This window comes from Antedon bifida, chromosome 3 (assembly GCF_963402885.1).
Source record: "Antedon bifida chromosome 3, ecAntBifi1.1, whole genome shotgun sequence".
Classification (NCBI taxonomy): domain Eukaryota; kingdom Metazoa; phylum Echinodermata; class Crinoidea; order Comatulida; family Antedonidae; genus Antedon; species Antedon bifida.
This window is the reverse complement of record NC_136228.1, coordinates 28,498,475-28,512,710: the sequence shown is the minus strand read 5'-3', so window position 1 is coordinate 28,512,710 and position 14,236 is coordinate 28,498,475. Positions and strand designations below refer to the sequence as shown.

General features: G+C 31.3%; 2 protein-coding genes across 10 annotated transcripts in view; one reads left to right on the top strand and one right to left on the bottom strand.

The window, feature by feature from the left end:
- Window positions 1-14,236, bottom strand: part of LOC144836907 (cyclin-dependent kinase 9-like) — a 400,420-nt gene that overhangs the window by 223,616 nt on the left and 162,568 nt on the right. The gene's annotated exons all lie outside the window — the stretch shown is intronic.
- The window catches only part of LOC144836863 (rap guanine nucleotide exchange factor 1-like), a 63,141-nt gene that overhangs the window by 33,535 nt on the left and 15,370 nt on the right, over window positions 1-14,236 (top strand). For 6 of the 8 annotated variants that reach the window (XR_013611398.1, XR_013611397.1, XR_013611396.1 and 3 more), the window contains exons 2-5: window positions 120-334; window positions 9,878-9,938; window positions 10,471-10,582; window positions 13,333-13,599. Coding sequence is in view for 5 of the 8 variants with exons in the window: in XM_078691760.1 (XP_078547886.1) it covers window positions 120-334; window positions 9,878-9,938; window positions 10,471-10,582; window positions 13,333-13,599 (655 nt within the window). In the remaining 3 variants the exon portion in view is untranslated. Of the gene's footprint in view, window positions 1-119; window positions 335-903; window positions 927-8,595; window positions 8,768-9,877; window positions 9,939-10,470; window positions 10,583-13,332; window positions 13,600-14,236 lie in introns of those variants that run through there. The other 2 variants (XM_078691762.1, XM_078691761.1) reach the window with 2 other exon arrangements.

Here is a 14,236-nt window from a genome sequence, read left to right as displayed (position 1 = left end):
CACAGATTGTTCCCTTTTCTTGTGACCACCTCACCACTTTATTTCTCGTGGCTTATTTCTGTGCAGTAGAATCATTTTGACATGGCCCCTAAATATTATTTACTCTTTTCTATCTATAGATTCGAGCAATAGCAGTTATGCCTCGAAGACGCTTCCATCGACATTCAGCAAGTCTGGGTTTTATAGAACCATGAAGAAAAACTTCACAAAGCAGATTGAAAGTCCAGACAGAATGAAGCAGAAGAGCAAGACATTAACACGCAAACATAAGACACCTAAAAGTAGTAAGGCCACATCCTTGGACGCTGAGTCTCCTAGAAACTCCATGTTAAAGGTAAGGCTGTTTGTCTTTTGAGAAAGTTCTTTTGGGATACAATAGTAACAAAAAATAAAAAGCTAGGCAAGTTTGATCTAGAACTAAGAGCAGCTGAAGAAGACAAAACCTTTAGTATAGGTTCTAGATGGTGAAAGATAAATATTTTGGCACACATGGCCTTTCATACATATAACTAAACATAAAAGACAATAACTAGCAACTTTTGGCAAGTCCACACCTTCAAAGAAAATAGTTAGGATGGCAAGCATTTATTAACATACATTAATAAACACGTACTGTACTCCTAATTTTCAAACGCTGGGTTTTCAACATCAAAATTGAGCTAGTTAGCAAATAGTGTTGCTTTCAGTTGAGCTTAGTTGAGTTTAGGTCAGTTGCGCTTAGTTGACCAGTTTCTTTCAGTCTGAGTTCAGTTCCAGGTCAACAAAAAGCCGATTAAGATTTTTTTTTTAAATTTTAATTTCACAATTTCAACTGGATTCTCCTGTAAAATATGTTTAAAAATTGTAGTTGGTAAAAAAAAAACATTAAAAGCACATTATTATAAAATCTTTTTCAATAGTACAATATGGTCTCTGATGCTTATTCGGTAAGTTTTAGATGAAATGGGTTTTACTGATTTTACAGTTGATTTGAATGATATTCTGAGGATTAAATTTTGGCTTGAAATTTGTGCTCACTGATGTTCTGGGTATCGCTAATTGGAGCATGTCAGGTTGCAGTATAAATACTTAACTGGCGTGTGACTAAAAGAAAGGTGTGACCGATAAGTGTGCCTAACAATTTTCCACTCGAAGCATTTAGGAAACAACTTTCATAAAAACAAAAATATAATCATTATATAATTTTGATGAAAATTACTAAATAAAAGTTCAGTTAATCGTAATTAATAATGCTCAATATGTTGTTTGAAGTATGGCAAATATGAAAGTGAGCAAAATATGAAGCAAAATATAGCTGTCTATAGTAAAAACATTGCAAATATAATTGACATAGTTTTTAACAAACTTCTATCACTAATTTACAATTACTGTAGAGAATGCTAGAAAAGTTTGCATGGCTGGTTGCCTTTTGGTTTGTAGTTTTTGTATTAAATGCACTGTGTACTATGTTCAATTTTTGCTATAACAATAATAATTTTATTTGGTCTGTTTGTCGCATAGCCATCATATTATGGCTAAAACTTGTTTGTCGTATGAATGAACAAATATCTCTATATATACTAGTATATCACTATCACATTATATTTATTTTTTCTAAATTAATTAATTACCAGTATGCCACCAGGTAGTTTACTGTAGAATTTGTGTACTGGTAATTTAAAAAAATATAATAATATTTTTAAATTCAACATTTCTGCAGATTTATAAACAGTTTAGAATGACCATTCTTGAAAATAAAATTGATATATTTTTGTATACAATCATAAAGGAACTAAAATGAAGTTTTTACCATTTAAAATTAATCAATTAGTAAATGATTGTCAAACATTGATGGGCTAGTCTATTTAAATCCAGTTACATTTCTCATTGTAAAGTATATTACGATACATCTGTATAGCTACCAGCAGTTAGTATTAGAACGACTGTTTTAGCTGCAATTTAATTGATTTATTGATTGAAGTTAAATTGATAAAAGATAAATTGTTTCTAAATTTTAAATTAACTAGTGTGCTTGGTTTTTAAAGTGCATGCAATCAATTGTTTACTGTACCTGTACAGTGTATAGATTACCTAATAACCATCCTGCAACCAATAAACATGTTGGCTACAAACCTGCTGTATGCCAATGTTATAGCTATGGTTTTACGATGTCTCAGTCAGCTATTTACATGCATGAAATTTACTAGTGTGAATGTAAAGTACTGTAGTGTGTTTAGTGCATTTGGGTAAGTGATACAGTAAGTTGTATGTATAAGACGTGATGTCTAAAAAGAAAAACACAAAATGTATTGAGTGTAACAGTACAGTATCCGTACATGTTTGATATATGTGGCATACATATACTTTTTCTGTCTGGATACAGGCTGCGGATTAGCTATCATGCCTCGGATATTTGAACTTCATAATGCTATTTTGTGGTGCATCAATGATTTTCATGCTAAAACCAATGAACAAATCAGTGATATACTGTATGATAGAACTTGATTTTAAATGTTATACAATTTTTTACAGATACACATGATAGGCATAGGAAATAATAATAATTATCTTTAAACATCTTATGTTTAATGCCATGAATATAGTGATTGTTACACCTAGATTTAGACAAGAAACCTCAACACAACCAGTCTGACCATAACATGCATAAGGAACTTTATAATTGCTGTTGCCTATCTATATATTAGCTTATTTTGCTATATTATTGTATAATATTGTTTTGACAGTGTTGACCTACTTCCACTAAATATCAGAGTATTATTAGTATGGCCATTACATTAACTGTGCATAGGAATTTTATCTACATATTTTGGACAGGATTTAATTGGCTTATTATATTTCTGGGTTGTTTTATATGCTATGGATCTGCAGAGGCTATTGAATTCTCTGGCTATTAGATTGCTAATTTTCACTGATTGACAGCAGTGTCATGGCAACGAGGGTGTAATCATCATCTTTATTCGTCCAGAGTAGGAGCGCATTTTGCTAGTGAATTAAATGTCATCGATGATACATTAGTTCTGTATGACATGCTATTCTTTAATCATTACAAATAATATTTGAGGACATTGTAATTGTATGTCCACATCTGTTCGCCACACTCACTTGCAATATGTAATTTTTATTATACATTTTAAAACTGTAGACAATGACTAGACATGATTGGTGGTAAATATTTATGATTAGTAATTATAAATGGATTAATGTTTGGAAGTTCATCATGCTGTGTTTGTTTATTCAATTTGTAAAGTAATTCTTGTCATCATTAAACTTTATCATTAAAGCTTTGTCATAATTACAACCATTCCATGTTTAACCCTGCTACATGACATACAGTACTAGTACTACATTAAACACCAACTAGTGTAGATTTCTATCCATCATCTGAGTACTCTGCACTAAAGTGCTTAATCAGTTAATTCTCTTACCATCCATGTCGTTAAACCATGACAACTCCAATGAACCTCTTGATAGGCTTCAGAATGTAACTTGAAGACAAGCTCTTCCAATCAGGGGTATGTCGAATGTTTAACAAGTGTATGTTTACATTTTAATTTTAAAAGCTATACCGCAACTCCAATAGGCAGATATATTTAAATCTTATAGAGAAAAGAGATTTTCATCAAACTACAGTACAATCAAATATGGTAGTGATATACCCAAATAGTGATATACCCAAATATGGTAGTGATATGACATCATCATGTCCAATATATGGGCACATTTTTTGTCACATAAAGTGTGATAGTATAGACTGAGCTTTAGTTTATACCACAACTACCATATGATATCATTTCTTAATTTCATAGAATAGAAACCATAAAAATCTTGGGGTGATTAATAGGTCAAGGAATTGAAACTATTTCCTAAAAATTCAACTTTTATGTGTTACAGTGTTGGTACTGTTTAGTGTAGTGTATGTTTTTGACAGATAGCTATGACTAATATGATAATGGTGATTTGGAGTTTTTATATCAACTAGCTGCGAGCGAGGTATAGTGACTCAATGCTGTAATTCTGATCATGCATAAGTTCAAGCTCACTGATGCGAAATGCTGATTAAGTTTGTAAATTATTTACAATAACTCTAGGCTTCAACTGTTGTGCGCATTCGTTTTAATAAAGCGCCCTCTACTAATCTACAGTACATATCGATTATAAACAACAACCCATTCCATACCAGGTACTCATAGTACAGACTTGTCTGTTTGAAACATTCTCTACTGTAAATTATCAAAAATACAGTTATGTGTTAATATGTAGACCTGTGCTATTGTGTGTGTGCTTAAAAACTCAATGCAACGATATACAGTAATACATTGTTATGATTTAGTTAATCAATGTTGTTATAACGCATGTAAAGAGGATGTTGATACTTTCAATCTGAATCAATGAGGAATCATAAGGTATCGATCAGACCAATATGGTAATTTGAAATTCAGAATTGAAACTGAACGGAAATGGTCTATTGTAGTTCTCAAGAGATATCAAAGCTTCCATTAAAAAATTGTCAATCCATTACAAAGATATTTTTAGAAAGTACACCAAATCTACTTACGGTAATCTTTTTTTGGTTTAAATTCACATGGTTATTATGACATTTGATTGAGTAATTTGAATTACTGGTAAATATGATGGATAAAACAAAAAGATAGTCAAGCCTTGTTATACCAGGGTAACTCCCACACATAAGTGAATAGAAGATAACCATTCCACCCGTATCTCCCATGGTCAGGAACAGGCCTAGAGTTTTCCCTACTTTTCCCCATGGTTTTGATCCTATTGAATGTTGTATCTGCAGGAATAAGTTTTGAATAAACAATTTAACTAGAGTGTTGTGTCAATCAGTTTAGTTCATTGTACCTTTAGTGCTCTTTCTCTTTTTGGTTTATAATCTTGAATTGAACTTTCTATTGATTCAAGTCCTAAAATAAAATTATTTAAAGGTTTCTATTATTAAAAAAAACATTACTTTACAAGGTAGTATCGTTTCTGTAGTGAACTTTGTAACAATGAAACTTAATACAGGAAAATTTGTAATACAAATTAAAAATGGGCTGAGTGAATTTTGAGTATTAACCAAAAATAAAAGGGAAAACAAGTACATTATCTTGAAAAGCTTTCTATGTAATATTGTATGAAGTTGATTTCAATAGCACATTGTTTCATTGTATTTCATACACTTATATTCAGTATTTTATTTCCTTGTGTATTCATTAACAACTCTTCACCCATTAAAAATACTTTTAAATTTCAAGAAACTTAGCACAGAACTTAACTGCTTTAAGACTGTGTTCACACACAAACTAGAGAAAGCATGCATATGATATTATTAAGCTAACCAAAATCAGTCAAAATCTGAGCTCGCAAAATCCTCAGCCCCGTGTGACCAAAAATATACAGGCTAACTAATAATTAAATTGATCTCGATGGGTACTTAAGAAAAAAAAATTGTTCTTTAAATTTATATTCTACTGCTTAATAGAAACTGGCCCTAAATGGTAATGGAACATAAAAAGAATGGAAGGAAATGAAGTCATTGTACTAAAACTTGTATTGGTATCCTTGTTGATTGAAATCCATTCTATCACCTTATGAATAGATATCTGCTTCTTCAATTAATAAACTACAGTATTTACAGTATAGTGTTGTGATTGTTTTTTAAGCTTGCTTGCGGTACTTCAAAATAGAACCTTACTAAGATTAGGATATGGGCTTATGTCTGAGGACCACAAGTCATTGTTAAACTATTAAATAGTATTATACATGGTGATTTACTAAAACTACAGTACTACAGTATGTGATAGCCAGTATAGCAATATCTATGGGTGTGACATTGCCAAATAACCAGGTTGATTTTGTTTTAATTTTATTTCGAATTCTTTTTGGCTTGCCAAATATTATTCTGTGATATTGAAGAGGAGAAAAAAGTTTAGAAAAAGTGAACCTGGTTCTTCTACTGTAACTCTCTCCCCCTCCCCAACATATCATTTTGCAATTAAAAGACTTTACATAGCAAAATAACCTGATCAACAATTGATTGGTTGTTTTGAACTCTTTTAAGAATGCCAATTTACTGATTACTTGAAGTTTGCTTTTGAATTGAAAGTAAACATGTTATTAATTTATTTACCCTCAAATTTTAACCAGTTATTTCCTTACAATAGAAACACTCAAGAGTTGAGTTTATAGTTGCTTGAGCACCATTCATGTTTAGAAATAGCCAGAGGATATTGAGGAAGAAAGAAAACAACAACCATGCAGATTCATTATCTCTTTGAACATAGAATTTCATAATCATAGGGAACTTTCCATTTTCAGCGACCTATGACCTGTCCATTCAACCCAGAATATGCCAAAACTGTGTTGAGGAAACACATCCCAATATCCCTGCATGTGCAGAGTGACATAACTAGTTCCTAGGTCGTAGGTCGTCACAAATTAAAAGCAGCAAAGGGTAAATGCACTTTTAAAGGAGGTATCATGATTCTGTGCCAGAGGTTGTATCCTACAAAGTAACATAAATTATCAAATTAAAATTGCAACACAATAGAATTTATGAGATTTAATTAATTTATATTTCAATTAGGCCTACTTTCGTAAAAAAAGGTTATTTCCTTGTTAACATCTTGAAATTATAACCCAAGGCAGAAGTATAGTATAATACTTTGCTGTAGTTTCTGGTTAAATTACTCAGAATTGCCTACTATTTGCTGAGGAACATCAGCCCTAAGTGAATAGAGGCCTATAGTAATCGGAATAACCAACGCTCTAAATTGGCAAACTCGAAATAGGCAAAGTATATTTGTTTATAGTTTTCTTTAATACAGTTTGCAACAAAATATTTTGCTATATGATTGAGAGGGATACTCCTGTAGTTTCGCTCAATTCAATGAGATTTTTGTTTTTGTTTTTTTCTAAATGATGTTATTGCAATTGCATTGTTCATAATCCCGGAAGTTTGTAGTTTCTATTTCCCTTAACTTCATATGTATACAATACAATGTTATTATGTACTGCAATAATAATAATAATAATAATTGTTTTAGTACACAGTACTGTTTGTTCTACAGTAATTTGATCTCTGTTTTGTTTTTACTATTTTTGTTACAATACAGATTACTGATTGTGTTTTTGTCACAATGTTCATATGGATCTATTTTTAAGATTACAACTGTGATACATGCAAAAACTGGAGTAAAAAACTATTTTACAAAACAAAATAAATCTACTTGTTCCTATACTTTAAAATGTTCTGTGGTAGAACCTCCTTTAGGGAGGATAGGATACCCCTATTTAAGGAGACAACACTACATGTTTTAAAACCTGGCGAACCCTCTTCAGAGGAAACCCTATTAGAATCATTTTAGGTGTTCTACCACCAATTAAGTTAGCTGAAGTTATATCTGCATAATGTAAAAAAAAAACATTATTTCAGTTACAGAAAGAATGTTTTTTTTTTAACTACAGTATTGTTTTTTTTTTAAATGCCGTTTCACATTGGTCCTGTTTACAGACAAACAAAAAGAGTATGTCATGTATATTAACGTTAAATGTGTCTGAGCATACCCTTAAAATGTAAACATCAAGTCAAAGTTACAACACATTGCGACATTGTGATTTTAATTTAGACATCAATCTGTAAAAAGAAAATTGTGCAAAGTATTGAATGTCGTTCTATAAAGATGCAGGTATGTTACTCATAAGCAAATGCGTAAAACGCTTTTATTACCTCGGCTGTAGGATCAAGTTTATTGAGGAATTATACTTATTCGCTGGTTAGACAAACCTAAACACTCGCTATTTAGCTTTGAGTGGATGAAGGTGTATACAAAGCAAAAAAAAACCTGATTAATTTATTACTATTTTCCAAGTATCGACAAAAGGTTATTTATATATGTTTAGATGATTGCATTCTCTGGCAGCATTGGTTATCAAGGAGTATTCTGAGGGTTATGGATTAATCTGTTTTCTAAGTATCAGAGTCTTAAGGAATTCTGAGATTTTATGATTTTGGTTTGCTTCATCTGATTCTATTGGAAAATAAATATTCAATACCATGGATTAATATTGATAGCTGTAAATTTGTCCTAAAGGAATCTTGTACACTTGCTGTTTCTGAAGTACTGGTAATGGTCTGGAGATTTAATGTCCATTTTGTAGTACCCCTGTACCATCACTTGAAAAGATTACAGAAAGTGTTTGACATTTGACCTAAGGAGCTTCTACATTGATGGAAATGAGCAGTATGAAAAGTAGTATTATTACCAATAGTTTTTCATACTTCAACGATTCAAAGTCACTTAAGTTAACATAAAGACGATGTAAAATTCAATGTTTTCTACCATTTCTATGACGATCGTTGGATGGACACAAAACTTAGATGTTTCAGCAATAATTCATGTTATGTAATCTTTCTAATCCACACGATTTCCTTTTTACTCTACGTAACAGAATTTGATAATCCGGCTACACCTCTTCCTTTAAAAGTCGTTCCGGGATATTTTTACTAGAATATTTATATCTACCATTCATTTCATACTTCTGGGAATTCAAAGGAGTACATCATTATTCAGAAAAATGGTATCACAATTATGAATGTACTTTTGTTCTTGTTCAATGATATAACGTTTTGTACAATTTGAGGAAAATATTGGAATATTTGTTTTTTTATTGGATCACCATGTATCATTTTGAGTATTCACAACTTGTGTCGAGTATTGTGACGCTGCAGAGGAATAAGGTTAAAGTTTTAGTCATCGATGAAAAAGTAAATTTATTGTTTTTTTAATTTGTATTCTTGTAAAGTATAATTATCAAGCATATTTGTTTGAAGGTTAATATATGTACAGGGCTGTAGCCATGAAAAAAGTGGTGTGTTGATCTCAAGAAAAGGGCCACAGGGGTATCAAAGTCCTCTGTGAAAAATGTTCACTTTTTTGAAACCATACAAACTCTACTGGTGGCTATGGCTCTGATGTAGAAATAGTTGGTATGCCGGGTGCCATAGATACAAAGGTCTTTAGAAAGAGTTACAAGCTCTATCAATAAACATAATAATTATTATTGGAATCTATCATACTGTGTTGTAATTTTGAGGTTGAGAAACTAGTAAATTCAGGTTTTGATCAGTAAAGCTGAGAATTTATCAACACTCCAAAAAACAACTAAAACATTCTCAACCTTGTTTCTCACTAAGCAGTACCGCAGACCTCACTTCACCAGTTTTATATGTTTATTCACTTTATTTAACAAATGTAATCATGCAAGAGCCAATTATTAATTACAATTTTAAAAGTACCTTTATATGTTTAAAACAATTAAATATGGAAATCTGGTTTTTACTACAAATAGTATTGTGCATAAATATAAAAAATATGATATATATAAATCAACATTATAAAATATGAAAAGTAGAAAGAATACACAACTCATCGTCTGTGACAAATTAAAAAAAAACCACATTTTTCCCTATAAGTAAGTCTCCTGAAAGCGCATTGATTATTGTAAAGGCGCTATTATAAATGACAATGTTATGTAATAATAGAAAGTAGAATGAGTTGCATGAAATATGTCTTTATTGGTGCATGAGGGGATTTTAAATTTAATGATAATAAAATATTATAACAAGTGTTTTAATGTTTGTATGAAATATGTCTTTATGGTGCATAAAGTTTTTATTTAATAATGATAAAATATAATTTTTTAATAAAATAATAAACAGTTTTTTAATGAGTTGTTCAGTACAAGACTGGTGTGGTTTGTTTTCAATCCAACAAAAATTTGCAGTAATAAAAAAACATTATTTAATTGCATTTACCACTTGATTTATATTATCAAAATATTTTTATTTATGTTTGTTTTTATTTTCCTATTGTAGGATGTGGACCGTATTCGAAATGCAGAGAAGCAAGTAACGCTGGCACTGAGGTGGTTTCAAAGTAAGTTCTTTTAATAGTAAGGGACCATGTCAAAGTTAATCCACTGCAGTTACTGCAGTAACTGCATTTTGATTACTCTTTAAATTGTTTATGTAATTACTGTATTTAGAAAGCCTTTTATCATACATGTTTTACAGTGACTGTCTCATCAACATATACAAAAACAACATCATACATTGTTGTAGTAAAAAATTGTAGTTACTGCAGTAACTGCAGTAAAATAATGATCCCTAATAATACTTGCCTATAATTCTTAAATATTTATTATTTTATTTTTGTTAGAAAGAAATAATACTTGTTTTGTGATGAAATGATTATCTCACCATATACTAGAATCTTGACTCTATCTGTTGAAGCATAAATACCTGCACCAGAGCTGTCTGGTTCACAGGGCTTCAATTTGGCATCTGATTTGAGACAGCCATATTGTGAAGGAACGTTTCATGTATTGAACTTTGATGCTATTAGAGTTTGCTATTTACTTTATAACATTTTTTTGGAAATGACAATTATGATTTGTTTACATTTACAGAGGTGATAGATAAGGAGGTGATGACCATGCTGTCAAACACTGCCACCAAGGTGCTTCAAGAAGTCATTGAATTACATACAATACTTAAAACAACATTAAACAATGAAGACAGGTTAGTGTTATTTTTTTATATTTTTTGTAGGTTTTATTGAACAGTATTTTGCACAGAGGCAACTCAGAAGGCGAAATGACCTAGCTTCAACATGACTAATTTAGTCCTTTCTAGAGAGAATTTGTTGTGTTACAGCACCATTTCTAACCCCTGCTAGAGGACATCTTTGGGACCCAACATAGGTCCTCTTTTAAACAAATAAATAAATGTTCATTCCCCTTATTCCTTTCTTAAAAAGTTTCCCCTTCAAAGCATTAAGGTTTTATGTCTGGCATGATTTTGAACTGACTCCAGAAAAGATGATGATTAGCTTAGATTTAAAGAGTGACAGGAAGTGTAAGGATACTTAAGTGTATTCAGACATTCACAGGTTTCTATAGCTTTGACATACTGTAGAAGCCACCTCTTTCGTTTACTACAAAATCCTAAGATACAAAATGAACGGATGCTGATACTTCAGTTGTAACAAAAGTGTTAGTTAATCAAATCTTACCACTATTATGATGAACTAGACATGAAACTCGTCACTTTGACGAGTTAGTTATCCGCACCACGACAAACGCCACGTGCACGTCATACGTTGGAATATTGCACACAGATAAAGATTATGGCATTATGACAAGAACTGAAGAATATGATATGCTGTTAGTGCTGAATTCTGTCAATTTGTGTCATATAGTATATACATGCAAAGAGTATAATCTGTATACATATTACATACAGTGTAGAATAGGTGAAATTACGGGACCCGCCATTTATTCCAATTTTTAACATGGCGACGGTATCAAAATGAAACACTTAAATAGCAATTTCTGGAGGAAATTATCTCAGGAACAACATATTAACGTGTAGAAGAAATTTGAATACGTAAAATATAGATGCGCACCCTTTTAAATGTGATGAACTATTACGCAAAATATGAAAATACGACTTTTTTTATTCAACTGGCCATATGATGACGTCACAACATCCGATTGGCAAAATGTTTACATGAATTCGTATCTACAATCCAATAGCTTCCAGAAAACGTTTTAATCGTGATTATCACATTTTATTCTTACGAGCTATTACAGATTAAAATTTACTGTAAAGATGAAATTAATGACCCACGTAATTAAAATTTTTAGGCATGATGACGTCATAAAAATTAAAATATTTTTATCTCATGCTAAAGAAAGTTGATTGACCTACACAATATATAAATTTAGGCGAAAAAGGAATACAGATAAGCGTGATGCGCTCCATTGAATGTGATGAGCAATAACGAAAGAGACAAAAATCCTATATTTTACATTCGTGTGGCCATACGATGACGTCACAATGTTTTTTTAGCCTTATCGATGCATGATCCGATATCTACAACTCATCAACTTCTAGATTTTGTAATAAAAATAAACGGTTCACGGTTTACTTTAGAAACTATGACTGTTTAAAAAAAGACATAATTTTGACGATTTTTTAAGCTTTTTCATAAAAAACGCGCACGAATTGTCTAATTCAACGTGTTCGTATGGCGTTATTTAAACTGGAAAAGGTCTAAATTGTTTTCAAAATTACTAGGAAAGACTTGAAAAATATAATTCAAGAGAAAAAAATATGTTTTTAACGCTACGTGCGCACCGCGTGCGTAAAAAATTGCGCGCCCGTGGGAATTTTTGACATGCTCAAAATGACAAGAAACGCATAAAAAGTTGATTAGAAATTAATTTTGCGCATTTTGAAATTTTAAATGCGCGTGCGCGCGTAACTTCTTGTGAAACATGCCATTTTTAATCCGTAGAAAGTTTGCCCCTGATATGACTTAAATTTTGTCAAAGTGTCAATACTAAATGACTTTTGGTTTTTAATCTATAATCAATCATTGAAATTCATAAAATTGCGCGTAAGTCACGTTGCGCAACTATGACGTCATTCAAAAATAGGAGGTGCACAACTTCACGTAAATGCCCATATGTTGTCAAAGTTATGAAATGTTATGTTTACACATTTTAGAGAAACGCGACTCACAAAAAGGAAGGAAGGATCCAAGAATAATACAGAAAAAAAATATTGATCCCATACAGTAACAAGGAGTTATCCGCTCTACCAAGCGGATAACTAATTATAATAGGACCTCAATTTCTGATACAAAATCTGAATCTGAATCTTTGTAGGCCAGATCATATCCTTAGTACTGCCAGAATTTGTATAGCCACATCCAAATTTAGACAGGTGTCCATGGGTTCAGGAGGAAGAGATGCTATTTTCAAGCTGTCATAGGTGTATTGCTTTTTGCTTGTGGCAGTACTGTAATATGGAATTATTATGGTTATTATCTTTTATTCTCTTACTATTATTCTCCTATTAAATGTCACATTATTTATATAAAGATTAAATCTTGGTATTGAATAGTCTAAGCATTCCAGACTTTGTAACAAGACACCAAATTACAGGCTGATTACATATTTCATTACATGTGTTACTTCTCACTGAAACAGATAGAGTACAGATAAATAATAATATTAAAGTAAATACTCTGTACTGAGGGCAATGTTTTATTCGAAAATACCTTTTTTTGTATTTATGTATATAGATTGCCTATAAATATGAAAAAACACAATTAATAAATTTAGTAAAAAATGTTCAATTCCAAACGATTTTCTATGGGGGCATTTATTCAACGTGGGGTGTTTATTTGAATAAATTTGGTAATAGAGGTTATTTCTGTGATTTATTTTAAATAATTTTTATTATCATAATTCATCTTCTAGCACAACTGTAATGTCTGAACAGAGCAGAGTCAATCAGAATCTAGCCAAGTTGATTCACTGGGCAGACAAGGAGATGCTCAATGGCCACAAAGACATTGATAAGGCCTCAATAAAGGTCATCACAAAAGACATGGCTGAAGGGGTGTCTGATCTCGTAAAACTTACCGTCACAAAAATAGAAGAAAAAGAACAGTTACAACAACGTCGTCATTCAGAAACGCAGGTTACACCAAGGATTAAGCGGTTATCTTCATTAGACCCGTCAGAGTAAGTTCTTCTCTTTAATATTGTAATGTATATCATTTATGCAAATAAGTATGGAAACACAAGTAAACAAGTATGTATGTATTGCAATACAAGATATTTTACAGTTTTAATTCTGTAACAGTGGTAGTCTGTAATGCCATGTTTTCATTGCAAAACAAAATATTTTGCAGTGTCAATTCTGTCAATAGTTAACCGGCAATCTGTAATAACAGTAGTCTGTAACAATTGCATATCTCCTTTGCAATACAAATGTTTTTCAGTTTTAATTCTGTCAATGTTAACCTGCTTTTTGTAATAACAGTAAGTCTTTAACAATGGCAGGTCTCAATTGCATACAGAATATTTTACAGTTTTAATTCTGTAAGTTAACCTATATTATGTAAAGTTTAAACTGATAAAAGTAACATTTTAAACTAAAAAGTATGTAGGGGTAAGAAGTCATGAAAGAAATTATAAATGCTTGAAGTAGAGAGCAGAAAGTTCAAACATTTCTAATGTTTAAATTAGTAGGCCTACATTATTTATTGGATGCACAGCAAAACTAATGTTGGAGATTAGATTACAGAATTTAACAAGCTAATAAATTCCTTGAAATTCAAACTTGAGAATACTAAAGTCCAGGTATTTCCTTATAGGA